The sequence below is a fragment of the Polypterus senegalus genome, chromosome 1 (assembly GCF_016835505.1).
Source record: "Polypterus senegalus isolate Bchr_013 chromosome 1, ASM1683550v1, whole genome shotgun sequence".
NCBI lineage: Eukaryota > Metazoa > Chordata > Cladistia > Polypteriformes > Polypteridae > Polypterus > Polypterus senegalus.
In genome coordinates, this window is record NC_053154.1 from 222,644,556 (window position 1) to 222,657,133 (window position 12,578).

General features: G+C 37.8%; 1 protein-coding gene across 1 annotated transcript in view; it reads left to right on the forward strand.

Moving 5' to 3' along the window:
- LOC120539348 (serine protease HTRA1B-like) overlaps positions 1-7,144 on the forward strand; it is a 159,476-nt gene extending 152,332 nt beyond the window's left edge. Inside the window, exon 9 of the mRNA XM_039769342.1 lies at positions 6,752-7,144. Within this exon, the coding sequence (XP_039625276.1) occupies positions 6,752-6,920 (169 nt within the window). The 3' untranslated portion in view covers positions 6,921-7,144. The remainder of the gene's footprint in view (positions 1-6,751) is intronic.
- The last annotated feature ends 5,434 nt before the right edge of the window (positions 7,145-12,578 follow it).

Sequence of the window (12,578 nt, forward strand, 5' to 3'; positions counted from 1 at the left end):
TATATTCTATTGTATGTTGGCTAAACTGCATAAAGAATGTCTACTTTGATTGTAAATATCGTAATGTGAGAATGCGGCATTAGCATACACTCCATTTCATGTTAATTGGATGAGATTGGATACTTACTGTACAATACTGTATATCACACCATAACATTCTCAAACCTACTCACTTTAATGCAGGCACAAGGCAGAAGACGGTCCTGGACAGAGTGTCAGTACATCACAGGACCCCCTCACGTACACATCCATATCGGGGAGTATGGGAAGAAAATCAGAGTACTCATTATTAAAAAATATACAGACCGGGATGTAGGATTCGAACCCCATCACACTGTGCTGCCCTAGATATACCCACTATCCTTAAATACTGTATACAATTTGAAAGAAATGTATAATATAAAGTCACATTTTTCTGTACAGTATGCCATATGTTTTGGGCAGTTTTTGAGGAGTTGGTTTAGTGTGTATGTGTGTTTGACAATTTAGAAGACCTGTGAGGTATTCCATGAAGCTTACTTAGGGAGTAAGCCTCACTTAAATAGAGACATCTGGCTTATCTGAGATGTTTTTAGTTCCACCATAGAGGATCAGAGCAATTGAAGCTTGGTAAACAAGGCAAGTAAGCATCATGACTTAGCCTGGCCGGTACCAGTATGAAGATGAAGTTTAGCAGATTATTGTGGATTATAAGGTCATGAAATCCACTACTCGATGGAAAACAAAACATCGGAGAAATGTTCCTGGAATTTTTTTTAGTTTATCTAATGCTGCTGAATTCCCATTTAAATTAATCTTGCATGTTCATTGCAAAATGGTAAAACGTTATAACCTAAACTATTCAAAGTAAATAAATGACATTTAAATTAAGTCATTCTTGCAATCTTTTTTGTCAGTGACAGAATTTTGTAGCATATTGGATGTTGCTGCATACATAGTTACACTATCATTTAAATTTATTTTGATATCAGTTGCAAACTGGTAAAGCATTAAAAGCTACACTGTTTATTGAAACGGGAAAAGAATGAAAAATATATCACATCTAAATTTTTACGCCATTCGTTCCCATTGCTCTTTTGTGTCAGTGAGAGACAAAAGGAAAAGATGTAGTAAAACAAAACATATAGGCTAAAAGGGGATGTTCCATAATGTTAAACTTATAATTATAGCAATTCTAAGTCATTAAACTTCTAACACTAAAGTAACACTAAGTTGTTTAACGTACAAGAAGAAAAGCAACAATTTAAGACCTTCTAGGATGAACCATGGTGGGCTCCTGTCCTCGTATACTACAAAGAATTTATAAACCACCTGCCAAAATAATGAATAGAAAGCCCCTTGTCATTTCTGATAAAATTAATGACAGTATTGGTGTGTACATTGTAAAACAATTAAAAAAAAGATGCTAAGATTTGCACTGGGTGTGACGAGGATGGACAGGATTAGAAATGAGCACATTAGTGGGTCAGCTCAAGTTGGACAGTCGGGAGACAAAGTCAGAGAGGTGAGATTGCGTTGGTTTGGACATGTGCAGAGGAGAGATGCTGGGTATATTGGGAGAAGGATGCTGAGGATAGAGCTGTCAGGGAAGAGATAAAGAGTTAGGCCTAAGAGAAGGTTTATGGATGTGGTGAGAGAGGACATGCAGGTGATGGGTGTAACAGAAGAAGATGCAGAGGACAGAAAGATATGGAAGAAGATGATGATCCGGTGTGGCAACTCCTAACAGGAACAGTCGAAAGAAGAAAAAGATTGTAAAACAAAAAAAAAGTTACATATATTAAATAGATTCAAATCTCAATATTTGAATGGACTTGATCTTTTTTATTTTTATAATAGTCCATATTGTTTATTTTTCAGTAGTAAGATATTAAAAATACAAATTGCTTTGTAATTGATATGGAGTAAAATGGAAACACACATTATAAAAACTGTCTACTCTGGTCTGGTACTTGTGATGGTGATTTTCATACAGATGTTTGTGGTTACATTCAGTACATAAAATGTGAAATGTATTAAGTGATTCTCTGTTAAATGCATTCATCCAAAGATGTGTCAATGATACTAGATAATATTATTTAGACTTCTTAAACATCATAGACACAACAGACTGTAGTCATGTGTGAGAAACAACAAGGTAGTTAGAGACCAAATATGTAAAATGCAAATCTTTCATAGCACCAAGGCACAGATCAGTTTTTCAAATGACACTGACCAGCCAAATTGTGCAATGAGACATTCTGACGAGGACAAACTCACTTCAGCGGGAGTGACATTGGAGCATTGTATCAGTTACAGAAGCTGCAGCTCTCTTATTAGTCACTAACTGTGTGATATACATTTGCATATACTGAATGCACTGTTTCAGAATTCTGAAGTAAGTTATGTTTTTGAATGTTATTTTCAATTGCTGCCAAATATGCTTCATATTGCTACTAAATACTTGCTTTAAGTGTTTAAAATATGACAAACCAGTACATTTACAATCCGTTTTTTTTTTAAATATGAATAAGGCCATTACTGTTTAATTTTGCAATCACAAATCAGAACGGCAATGTGCTTCGCTGTGGATTGGCACACAGTCTCTCTCACTTCCTTTATGGGAAACACATTCCTTTGTTTTGTTGTATTATACATCAACTATTATTTCTTGATCAACTGCTGAAAAGACCATCCCATCTCTGTTACATGTTTTTCTATTTTATGACAATTAAAACTCTAAGCTTTTCCAAGCTGTCCCATCAGTTTCATGCTTAAAGTCACAGGTACTCTGTCTTCAGATATTTGCACTCTCTGTTATGCTTTCTGTACTATGATAGATATTGTCAAAGATCTGTTGTTGTGCTGCTTAAATCTTAAGAGTGTGTGCATAATCATGGATTGCCCAAAACAGAGTTAATGAGAAATATTTTGTGTTCACGGAACAGACTAATCGTCAATTGGAAATTGGTGCTTATTCAAATGAGGTTTACTGAGCCAAGGCTTGATTTCGTAAGCACTCTTTGCAGAATACCACCTTGGCCTGAGGAAATAGATCACTAAAGCTGATGGCAGTTATATAACTTGTAGTCAGAGGGGATGTCAAAAGTGATGACTACAGTTGCTGATCTCATCACATAAGGATATCAGATACACGACTATAAATTGCAGGGCATGACAAATTACTCCATGACAACTTTCCAACACAGGTTCAAATTAATAAAATATCTTAAGCACACCCCTTTTCCCGACTATCAATAACTTGCTGCCTGACAGAGCAAGTGCTTTTTCAATGGTTTACATGTATGGTGAGCTCAGCCCTTTTTTTCATTCTTTTTTGTATGCTGTTATGATACAGAAAACACAAGACATTCGACAGACGAGTCCTTCTTCTTTTTGCAATGTTAGACAAGACCCATGTTCCTTATTCTTTTTAGCTGCATTGCATGCATTGTACTTCTGGCTGAGCACCCATTGGTTCTCAACTCTCACACACACAGATTCTGCCCCTACTGCTTAATACTGGTTGGACTGAGTCTCTGGGTCTGTCAGACTACAACAGCCAACAGTCACAGGTGTGTGCTGCATATGCTCCCAACTCACAGTTATGAAAATGAACTCTGCAAATGAAAATTGCTAGATAAATCTTGCAATGTGCCAGGGCCTTAACACTGAGACTGGCCCTGTTTTTTGTATTTGTATTCTCATACCTCTCAAATATCTTTTTGTATTGTCACATAGTCGTGTGTTTATCCCAACTGTGGCTAATGGATTCACAGTACACAAAATTGCAACATATACTGCTAGTGCTAGAGCTAACACATATTACTCTGAATAAAGCCTGATTTCATAGGTACTTTCTCAATCATCCATTTCTTTTCCTATCTCTTATATTCCTAATTCAGCACCAATGGTCCCTGGGCTGTGAGCATGCACAGACATATGCACACCATAGAAACTTAGGGACACCAACCATCCAGATAGAATTTGGACTGTGTGTGTGCACAGCTGAGGTCGAAGCAATCACAAGAAGGACATGAGTAATAACTCCCAGAGAAGGCCCCCCTTACCCTGTATCTAAGCACATCTTCTGAATGTATCTTTATTCCCTGCAGTACCTTTTACAGCAAACTCATTCTCAAGTTACAAAGCAATTCACATTATAGTACAATATGAGAAATATATTGTATGTACATATTTATAGTGAAATCATTTACAATATGATACAGATACAGGGGACAGTGTTAAATCTTGGAATAGTGAACATTCTGTATGCGCTAACACAGAATTGCAGCACTAATACTAATAGAATATAAAAAAATTGAAATTTACAGAAAAGTTCTTTAGATGTCTATTTTAAGGGAAATATGTGCTTAATACATAAGTGAAATATTGAAAAATAGCAATACCCTTGTAAAACATGTTCTTCAGATAGCTGGAAAAAGACATAGGAGAATAGAAACAAGAATGATACTGTGAACGTCCAGCTTAAAATGAACACTAAAGCCAATGTCAAGTTACATGATGTTTAGTCGTTGGGTATCTCAGATGTTGTGACTGCGTTACTGTCAATATACAAGACTGAAAAATCCATGGACATGTCTAGTTTAGTGACTGTATGATGATTTTCCAGCATAGCCGTGCTCACTCCTTTTTCAGACAGCAGAACATTGTGCTGCCTGATGGAACCAGCACTGTACAAAATGCTATCAGGTGTGTCGATTTTAGCCTCAACTTTTTTCCATCTTGTTGTAAAACACAAGATCATCACATTGAAGAGCTTCCCTTATACTTGTGAGGTCAAAAACTCCTGTGTTCTTTATTTCTTGTTTCCTGATATTATATGCATTGTACATCTGGGTGAGAATTCAGTAGTTGTCAGCTGCCATGTACACAGGGCCTATGTGGTGTTATGGGTCCACAGCTCGCTGAGCAAAGGCCATTTTTTAAATAAATAATCACTGTGCTCGCGGCTTAGTGAGGGGGCGTTGGGCCATAGCAAGCCACGGGGTGGTGTGGGCGTTTCTCGCCCAGTGCTCAGGCTGAGGAACAGCCCACATCCATGATTGCTCCCGTGGCTAATGTGCTGCAGCTGCTATGGCCCCTCACTGTATAAAAGAAGCACAAGTCGGTTGGGAAAAGATCAGAAAATGAGAAAGAACGAGTGGGATGAAAAACGGAAAGGACGGAGGTTACAGGGAGCGAGAGAGGAAGCAGGGCGGTGTGAGAGAGACACACGGAGTGTGTGGTGAGCGAGCGAACGAGCGCTCGTGGGTAGCTGCGAGGAAGCTGTTTGTTAGGCCTACACCCAGGCGTTGGAGTTGGAAGGCGCTCCCACTGAGCGAGCAGGTAGCGGGAGTGACCAGGGAAAGGCGACTGGCCGCAGAAGGCCAGAAAGGCAGTGGGAGTCGCGAGGCTTGGTGTTACAGTCCTTGGTGTGGGCGTCATGGAGACTATGGAGTCCAAGTCTCAAGACTGGGATGAGTGCCAGACCGAAGCCAGGATCAGGAGGTCTCCAGACCTGTGTGTGAGTGTTGAAAAGGGCAGCTGCAGGGAGCGTCTCGCCTGTTGCATGGGCCCGTATGGGAGAAGCAGGTGAGACGCTAGCACAGAAGAAGCACCGGGCTTGTTGTTGCTGTTTTTAAAGACTGCTTCCTGAGGGACATTTTAACCTCTGGTTTTAAAGGATTGTTTTTCTATTGTTTTTAACCTCCACGTGTTTTAATGGATTATTTATTTAATGATTGAATGAATTTGGAGCTGCACAGCACTATTTATTGGACACTTTGTTTTTGATTGTCTTTTAATAAAAGCACTATGCACCTTTTTATACCATCCCCTTGCTATGTTGCTATGTTGTTGCCTCAACTGTCTAGCTCAACTCGGTGACATTATCGACGGTGTAGGGTTCAAGGGCTCCCAAACAGCGATGGGAGTGTGGAGCCGAACCCACATCGTCACAGCCTACCCCTACAACTAGACTCACTAATATTATATAAATGAAGCGTACAACTAGCGATTACTTGTAAAGTCATTTAATGTGATGAGGCCTTAAGTGTGACAAAAGTTGGAAATATGGTATATTTGTGTTGACTCAAGTCCTTCTGATTATAAGAGTATATTTGAAGTCTGTTAGTGTGATGTATTGATTTATTTTTTAATTTTTTTTATTTTCCTTACTGTGTCTCATTTCTTTAGTTTTCTGTTCAAGGAATACTCCTTTTGCAATAATCTTAGTATCCCAATAAATGCTGAAAAGGTGCCATTACTCAGGTCAACACAAGGACATGTTAATCACAAGTGTTCTAACAAGCCTAAGTCCTTTTTCTAACCTGCTTACCCAGACTATAGAATTGTTGGGTGTTCGACCTAATTCCAGTAGCTTTAGATACAAGGCATGAACGAATCCTGATCATGCATCTTCTCACTCTCACTCCAAGCCATTAAAATGGATACTTAGCTTTGGGATGTAAGAGGAAAATTCGTCCGCATGAAAGAAAATAGTAAGAATGTGCAAACACCACACATATAGATTTTCAGAGATCACCTTCTAGACCTGTCATAACAAACAGGAAAGTTATGACAAGAATCATTTCCTGTGTGAGTGATTACAGAAGTGTATGGGAGTGTGCCCTGCAATAGACGGGCACCCCATCAAGGGCATGTTTCTATTTTTGTCCCCATTGCTGATGAAGATAGCCACTCCTCATTTTTGAAATGGACATATAAATAGATAATGATGATTAATTGATGATAAATCTTATCATTTCAGAGGAGGTCTAAAGGAGCATGACGTAATCATCAACATCAATGGCCAGGCAGTCACCTCAGCTAGCGATGTCAGTGACGCCATCAAGAAGGACAGCACTTTGCGAGTAGTGGTACGCCGTGGAAATGAGGATGCTGTGCTCACCATCATTCCTGAGGAGATTGATCCTTGACTGGAGCTCTCAGCTGCTGGTCCAGTTTGCACAATGAGCCCTTGCAGGAAGTGACAGGAAGTGACTGGAGACAAGTGCTACCTTTGGAACTATTGCACACTGATCCTGCTGGCAGTCGGGCAAAATAAATCTTTAATACTAAGAAGAACTTTGTTTAGTCTGCTTTGCTTCCCCAGTAGATTGAACAGGCCCTTACCTTTCAAGTGATTATTTTCTGGTTTATACTAAGGGGTAGAAATATGCTTGGAAAGACATTAATGCTTTTTGTTTTATATGCCAATGTCTTCCTGTTTTTCTTTTTCTTTTGTTTTGTTTTTGTGTTTTTTATACTGTAATAGTTGTCACTTTACAAAACACAGATGTATATGTAAAATGATACCCCACTTCCTTTGAAATATATATCCAATGGGTATTTCAAGATATTTTATTGTTAAACCTTTTTAATATTGCTTTTGGACATTCTGTCTAAGTACAGAGAATAAAAATGATCAAATAAATATGTCTTTCATTACACATAAATGAATGGTTCTTGTTCTGACTAGCACATATACACAATTTCATATTCTTGGCATCAAATCTGTATTGGTCACTGCTGCTGAGTTACTTTCTGGCAAAATCCTGAGTTTCACTTTGAATTTCATCGTATAAATCCAGTTTAATTATTATATGCTGGCATCCAGTAACCCAAATGCATTTCCAACAATGTGAATATCATCTTTGTTGTTTAAAGGCTCAAGGAATAGGAAGCAAATTTGCACATCAAGAGTGCATTCTGATAGGATTTGAGCAGACAAACTTACTGAAGTGTGTGAAGCTGGTACTCTGTCCAGGTTTTTTTCTTGCTTGTGCCTAGTGCTACCAGATGGGCTCTGTGACCCGGGAGTGTATTAAGTTGGTATGATAACGTTATGTTAAACTATTGTAGTTGGCCTAAACAAAATGGTTTGCCACGTATTACCTTCTGATGAAAGTGAAAGGATCAAGTACCAAAGCTGGCTTGCAAAACCAAAATGATGTCACCCATCCCTGCCGATTCTTTTCTAATAGAAGAAGAAGTAGTAACAAGTGTTGTTATCCTTAGCTCAAAGGTATCTGTAGATTGCAGCCATGATATTAAACTGTGCTTGCTTTTGGGATGGAGAGCTATGGCAAATTTAAACAAGACACCTAAAGAGCAGAGACATCACATTGTCAACAAAAGTCCATATTGTAGAGACATATGGCTGTGAGAATTGGAGTATCATTAAAGCTGAAGATGAAATAATCAACACATTTCAACTTTGGTGCTGGAGAAGACTGGTGTGAGCTCCTTGGACAGCAAGAAGATCCAACAAATCAATAATACAACCAGACTTCTTATTGGAAGGTTTCATTATTAAAGAAAAGCTCAGACTCTTTGGCCACATAATGAGAAGACAGGACTCCTTGAAGAAGAAACTCATGTTGGGGAAAACGGAAGGTAAAAAGAGAACAGAGATGAAGATGGATCGTTAGCATTACTGACACTCTGCTTATAATTTGAAGTAACTCAAAGAAGCAGTTTTGTTTAGAAAGGCATAGCATGAAGTCCATCAGGTCATGAAGAGTCAGACTCAACTAAATAATTAAGCAGTTAAGCAACAACAACAAACCCCTTTCCAGGGAGGAGTCTCACTGTATAATCAGAATGCATGGTAAATGTTCTCTTTTATCAACATATAGTGTACTCCATTACGGCTCTCCTCCAACAGATTATCATCAACATTCTTTGGAAGAGATTATTAGGCACTTTTTACTTAATTGTATGTATATTACAGTTACAATAAACTTTGAACTTTGGCATGTGAGATGATTAGAGCTTTTAGTAACTCATAAGCACATCAGTATAGACTGACATCACAGGTAATATTTAAACTTTTAGGCTTGTAACCTTTTTGTGTCATCCATGCAGTGGTCAATAGAGCTTCTGTTCTAAATTCCTCCATTCTCTTTACCATTTTGCTGCTTTTGCCTCACAGATTCAGCATCCTGAATTCAATTTCTGTATCCAACTGCTATGCGTGTGCAGCCCGCATGGTCTCACATTTGTATGTGTGGCTTTTTCTTCAGGTACACCATTTTTAACCCTCATATCCCAAAAATGTACATGTAAAATTAATTGGTGACATTAACATGGTCCCTTGACATTGTGTGTGAGTATGCATCCTGGCCTACCTTTGTACCCTTATGTCCTGGGGGCTTCTGTGACCTGGATTTAAAAATGCAATGTCATATTGTATTACTTTTTATATTACATGGCTTCTGCAAGATACAGTATCTCAGTAGAGCAGAGTGCAAAGGAGAACCATATTTAGCGTGGGAGGCAAGGCACATTGGCTAATGCTGGATCAATGTAAAGTCCATAATCAATGTCTGGCAAGTTTAGGACTTTAGAAAGCAAAGTATCCACTTTATAATAACATTTATAGTTTTCAATAGCTGAAAAAGTTATATAATAGTGCTGTTTAAATCAATAAATGGGGCAATTTCATCCTTACATATAAAGCAGTAAAGTTAGAAACAGAAAGTTATTACTGTATAATGTAAATGGGAATCTCAATATTGATAAGAAATATCACAATGAGATATTTTCCTAAAATTATACAATCCTACTTGATGTTATTTTGGAGAAATTAGATACATTGGAGTGACAAGCTTGTTGGGCTAAACCTGTTCTTGTTAAAATGGTTCTACTGTTGTACTATTCTAATAAATATCATGCAGACAAACAGAGAATGTGCAAACTGTAAGGAATCAAACTCAGGCTCCTGGGCTATTGTGATTGTACTGTGGCGGTCATAGCTGTTAATCATTCGTTATCCAAAATACTCTATTGATGAAATTTTGGGTCTGTGAAAACTAACCGCTGAGTTTATATCCATCACATATCACATTCAGATGTCTAGTTAGCAAAATTTCAGATTTCCATATACTCATGAAATATTTTTATTTCACTGTGGTAAACAAAAAGGAAGTTTGTTTATTCATTTTGAAATCTGCCTGTCCTGGTGCAGGTCACAGTGGCAACACTCTAAACTCTATTACATTTTGTCATAGCATAAAAACAGCACAAGCTCAAGGACTAAGTCTAATATATTAAAAAAAATAAAATAAGTTATAGAGGGTTGGGACAAAAGGAATGTATCAATTAATACTAATTGCCCAATCCAATAATCAGTTATCAGTTTTGTTTTTGGCAATGTGAATAATTATTAGACATTTCGGTAAGGCTCCTACTTTTTTTCCCTTACCTTTCTCTGTAAATGGAGTTTCCCTGACCACTCTTTGTGAAAGAATGAGTCTCAACACACTGGAAAGGTTTGGGGTAGCCACCAGTATATTGTCCCTGGCTGCAAAAGGTTTAAAGAAAAACAAGGAGTTGTTGTTAAGTTGAGTTCCAGGATTGAACTGAACTGGTTTGGAAAGATAGAGGTTTTATATGCTGTGAACCGGGAGTGATGTCATTTGACTGGAACAGGAAGGGACATCAGTCAGGGCGCAGGAACAGGAAGTGATGTCAGTCTGGACACCAAAACAGGAAGTGACGTCATTCTGGGCACCGGAACAGGGAGTGATGTTAGATCAGGCAGTTTTCACGTAATTTGGCCTGCACAGATACAAAGTAACAGAAATAGGAATAGAGCACCCGCCACATCCTGGCTTGGCGGGTAATTACCTCCACTTAGTCCACTTGGCTCGCTCCTAGTCACACGTGTGTGACATCTTATATTAAGATAAGTGAAGGACACTTGTTTCTAAGAAGCAGAATAAATACACTTTATCGATATATGCAAGTTTTATAGCGTTGTGATCATTTCTCACATATGGAGTGTTAATAAAAGCTAAACACACTCTTACGGGTTTTCATATTTTATTATAGGACAGCAAATCTTCATTGATTTAATTTGGCTTTTCTAAATCTGATCAATTTAAAAAAAAAGGCTTTAGTGCCATAATGCAGACATATCTCTGCAAAGGGGTTTAACTAACAAATAACTACAAATATAAAACAAAAAGCACTTGAGTGCATAAGTATTCACCCGTCTAGTCAGTATTTAGCAAAAGCACCTTTGTCAGTCATGACAGCCTTGAGTTTGTGACCTCTTTCAACTTTGAACATCTGGACACTGCAATTTTTTTGCCATTCTTCCTTGAAAATTGTTCAGACTTAGCAAGCTAGCAGTCAAACGTATCAACAGTGTTGAAGAAGACTTACAAATTTAACTTTGTAACAATACCCTTTTTGAAAGTGAATGTCAAAGAAGATAGAAGAATCAAGTAAACTGGTCACCATGAACAAGGAAATATCCATCAGTAGCTGAAAAAATTGTAATTTGCTCTGTGTTTTCTGTGCGGGTAAGTATACAAATATCACATGTATTTGATTAAATGACATACCTTCTTTATATTGTAGCTCTTGTTTGTAACAGAAAAAGACCACCAGCCAGATCTTCACCTTTGTTTTGTTTCTATTGTGGTTCCTTATGCAAATGTAAAAGCAGTTCATTTCTGCCTTATAAGTTTAATGTGGAAAGTTTGGAAACAAGCCAATGGTTTAAGGCTGGATCGTGGACCTTTTATTGTCAAAGACAAATTCAACTAAACGAATAAAATCTTTGACAAAGGCATTCCAATATTTCTCAGGGCTATCTCCCTCCAAGATGAGACTCACTAAATGTGGTTACTGCGTACAGAGCCAGTTCCAGGGTTTTTTCTGCCCTAGCCCAAGTTGTAAATGGTGCCCCAACAAACCCCGTGCTTTGGGAGGAATCATCACTGCCAGTCCTGTACATAGAAATCTGTAGGGCCCTAGAAAGGAGCCTGGACTGGGGTTAGCAAAATGAGAAGGAGTTGGAAACAAAACAGTGAATTTACAATTTGAGAATGTCAAGGGGGATGTTTGATTACTTATAGCCAGTGGTGGAAAGTAACAAATTACATTTAATTTCATTACTCGACTTGAGTAGATTTGGTAGAGCATTGTACTGTTTAAAGTGTGTTAATATTGAAATACTTTTACTTTTAAAAATTTATCTTTATTTAGTAACAATCCTACTTCCTTATATTTTCAAGGCAGGTCGTTACAGAGTATAATTGATTGACTGTATTCAAAATTAAAATTAAATTAATATCAAACTATATGCAAAAATTTGGGGGTGGGGGAAGTCATGATCTAGAAGAATTAAATATTCCAATAAATAATATAACGGTCATGCAGTTTTCTTATTTCAGTAAGTAGATGCATCTCAGTATATCATGGTGTAATGATCCAGTATATTGGCTATACTGATGGTGCCTTAAATCTCATCAGCAGTGACTTTATGTTTCTGCTACATGTGGAGATAACTATGCAGAGAAAGATGCAGCAGAAAGTTCCAGATGTAGCGGTAGCATCGAAAGTATAAAAAACATATAAGACACTGATCACATTTAGAAGAACAGTTCAATCTCAAGGACATAAAACCAAACAGCTTCACCATGTGATGTAAACTGGACCTCAAAAATGGTGGAGTTACCTGCTTACAGATCCTCTACCTGAAGTTTACAAATACCCATGGAGGTAAACTGATGTTTACACTTGTGAGGTGTTTAAAATAGAGCATAAATGGTAAAAAAAAAAAACTGATAGTTAATGGCACG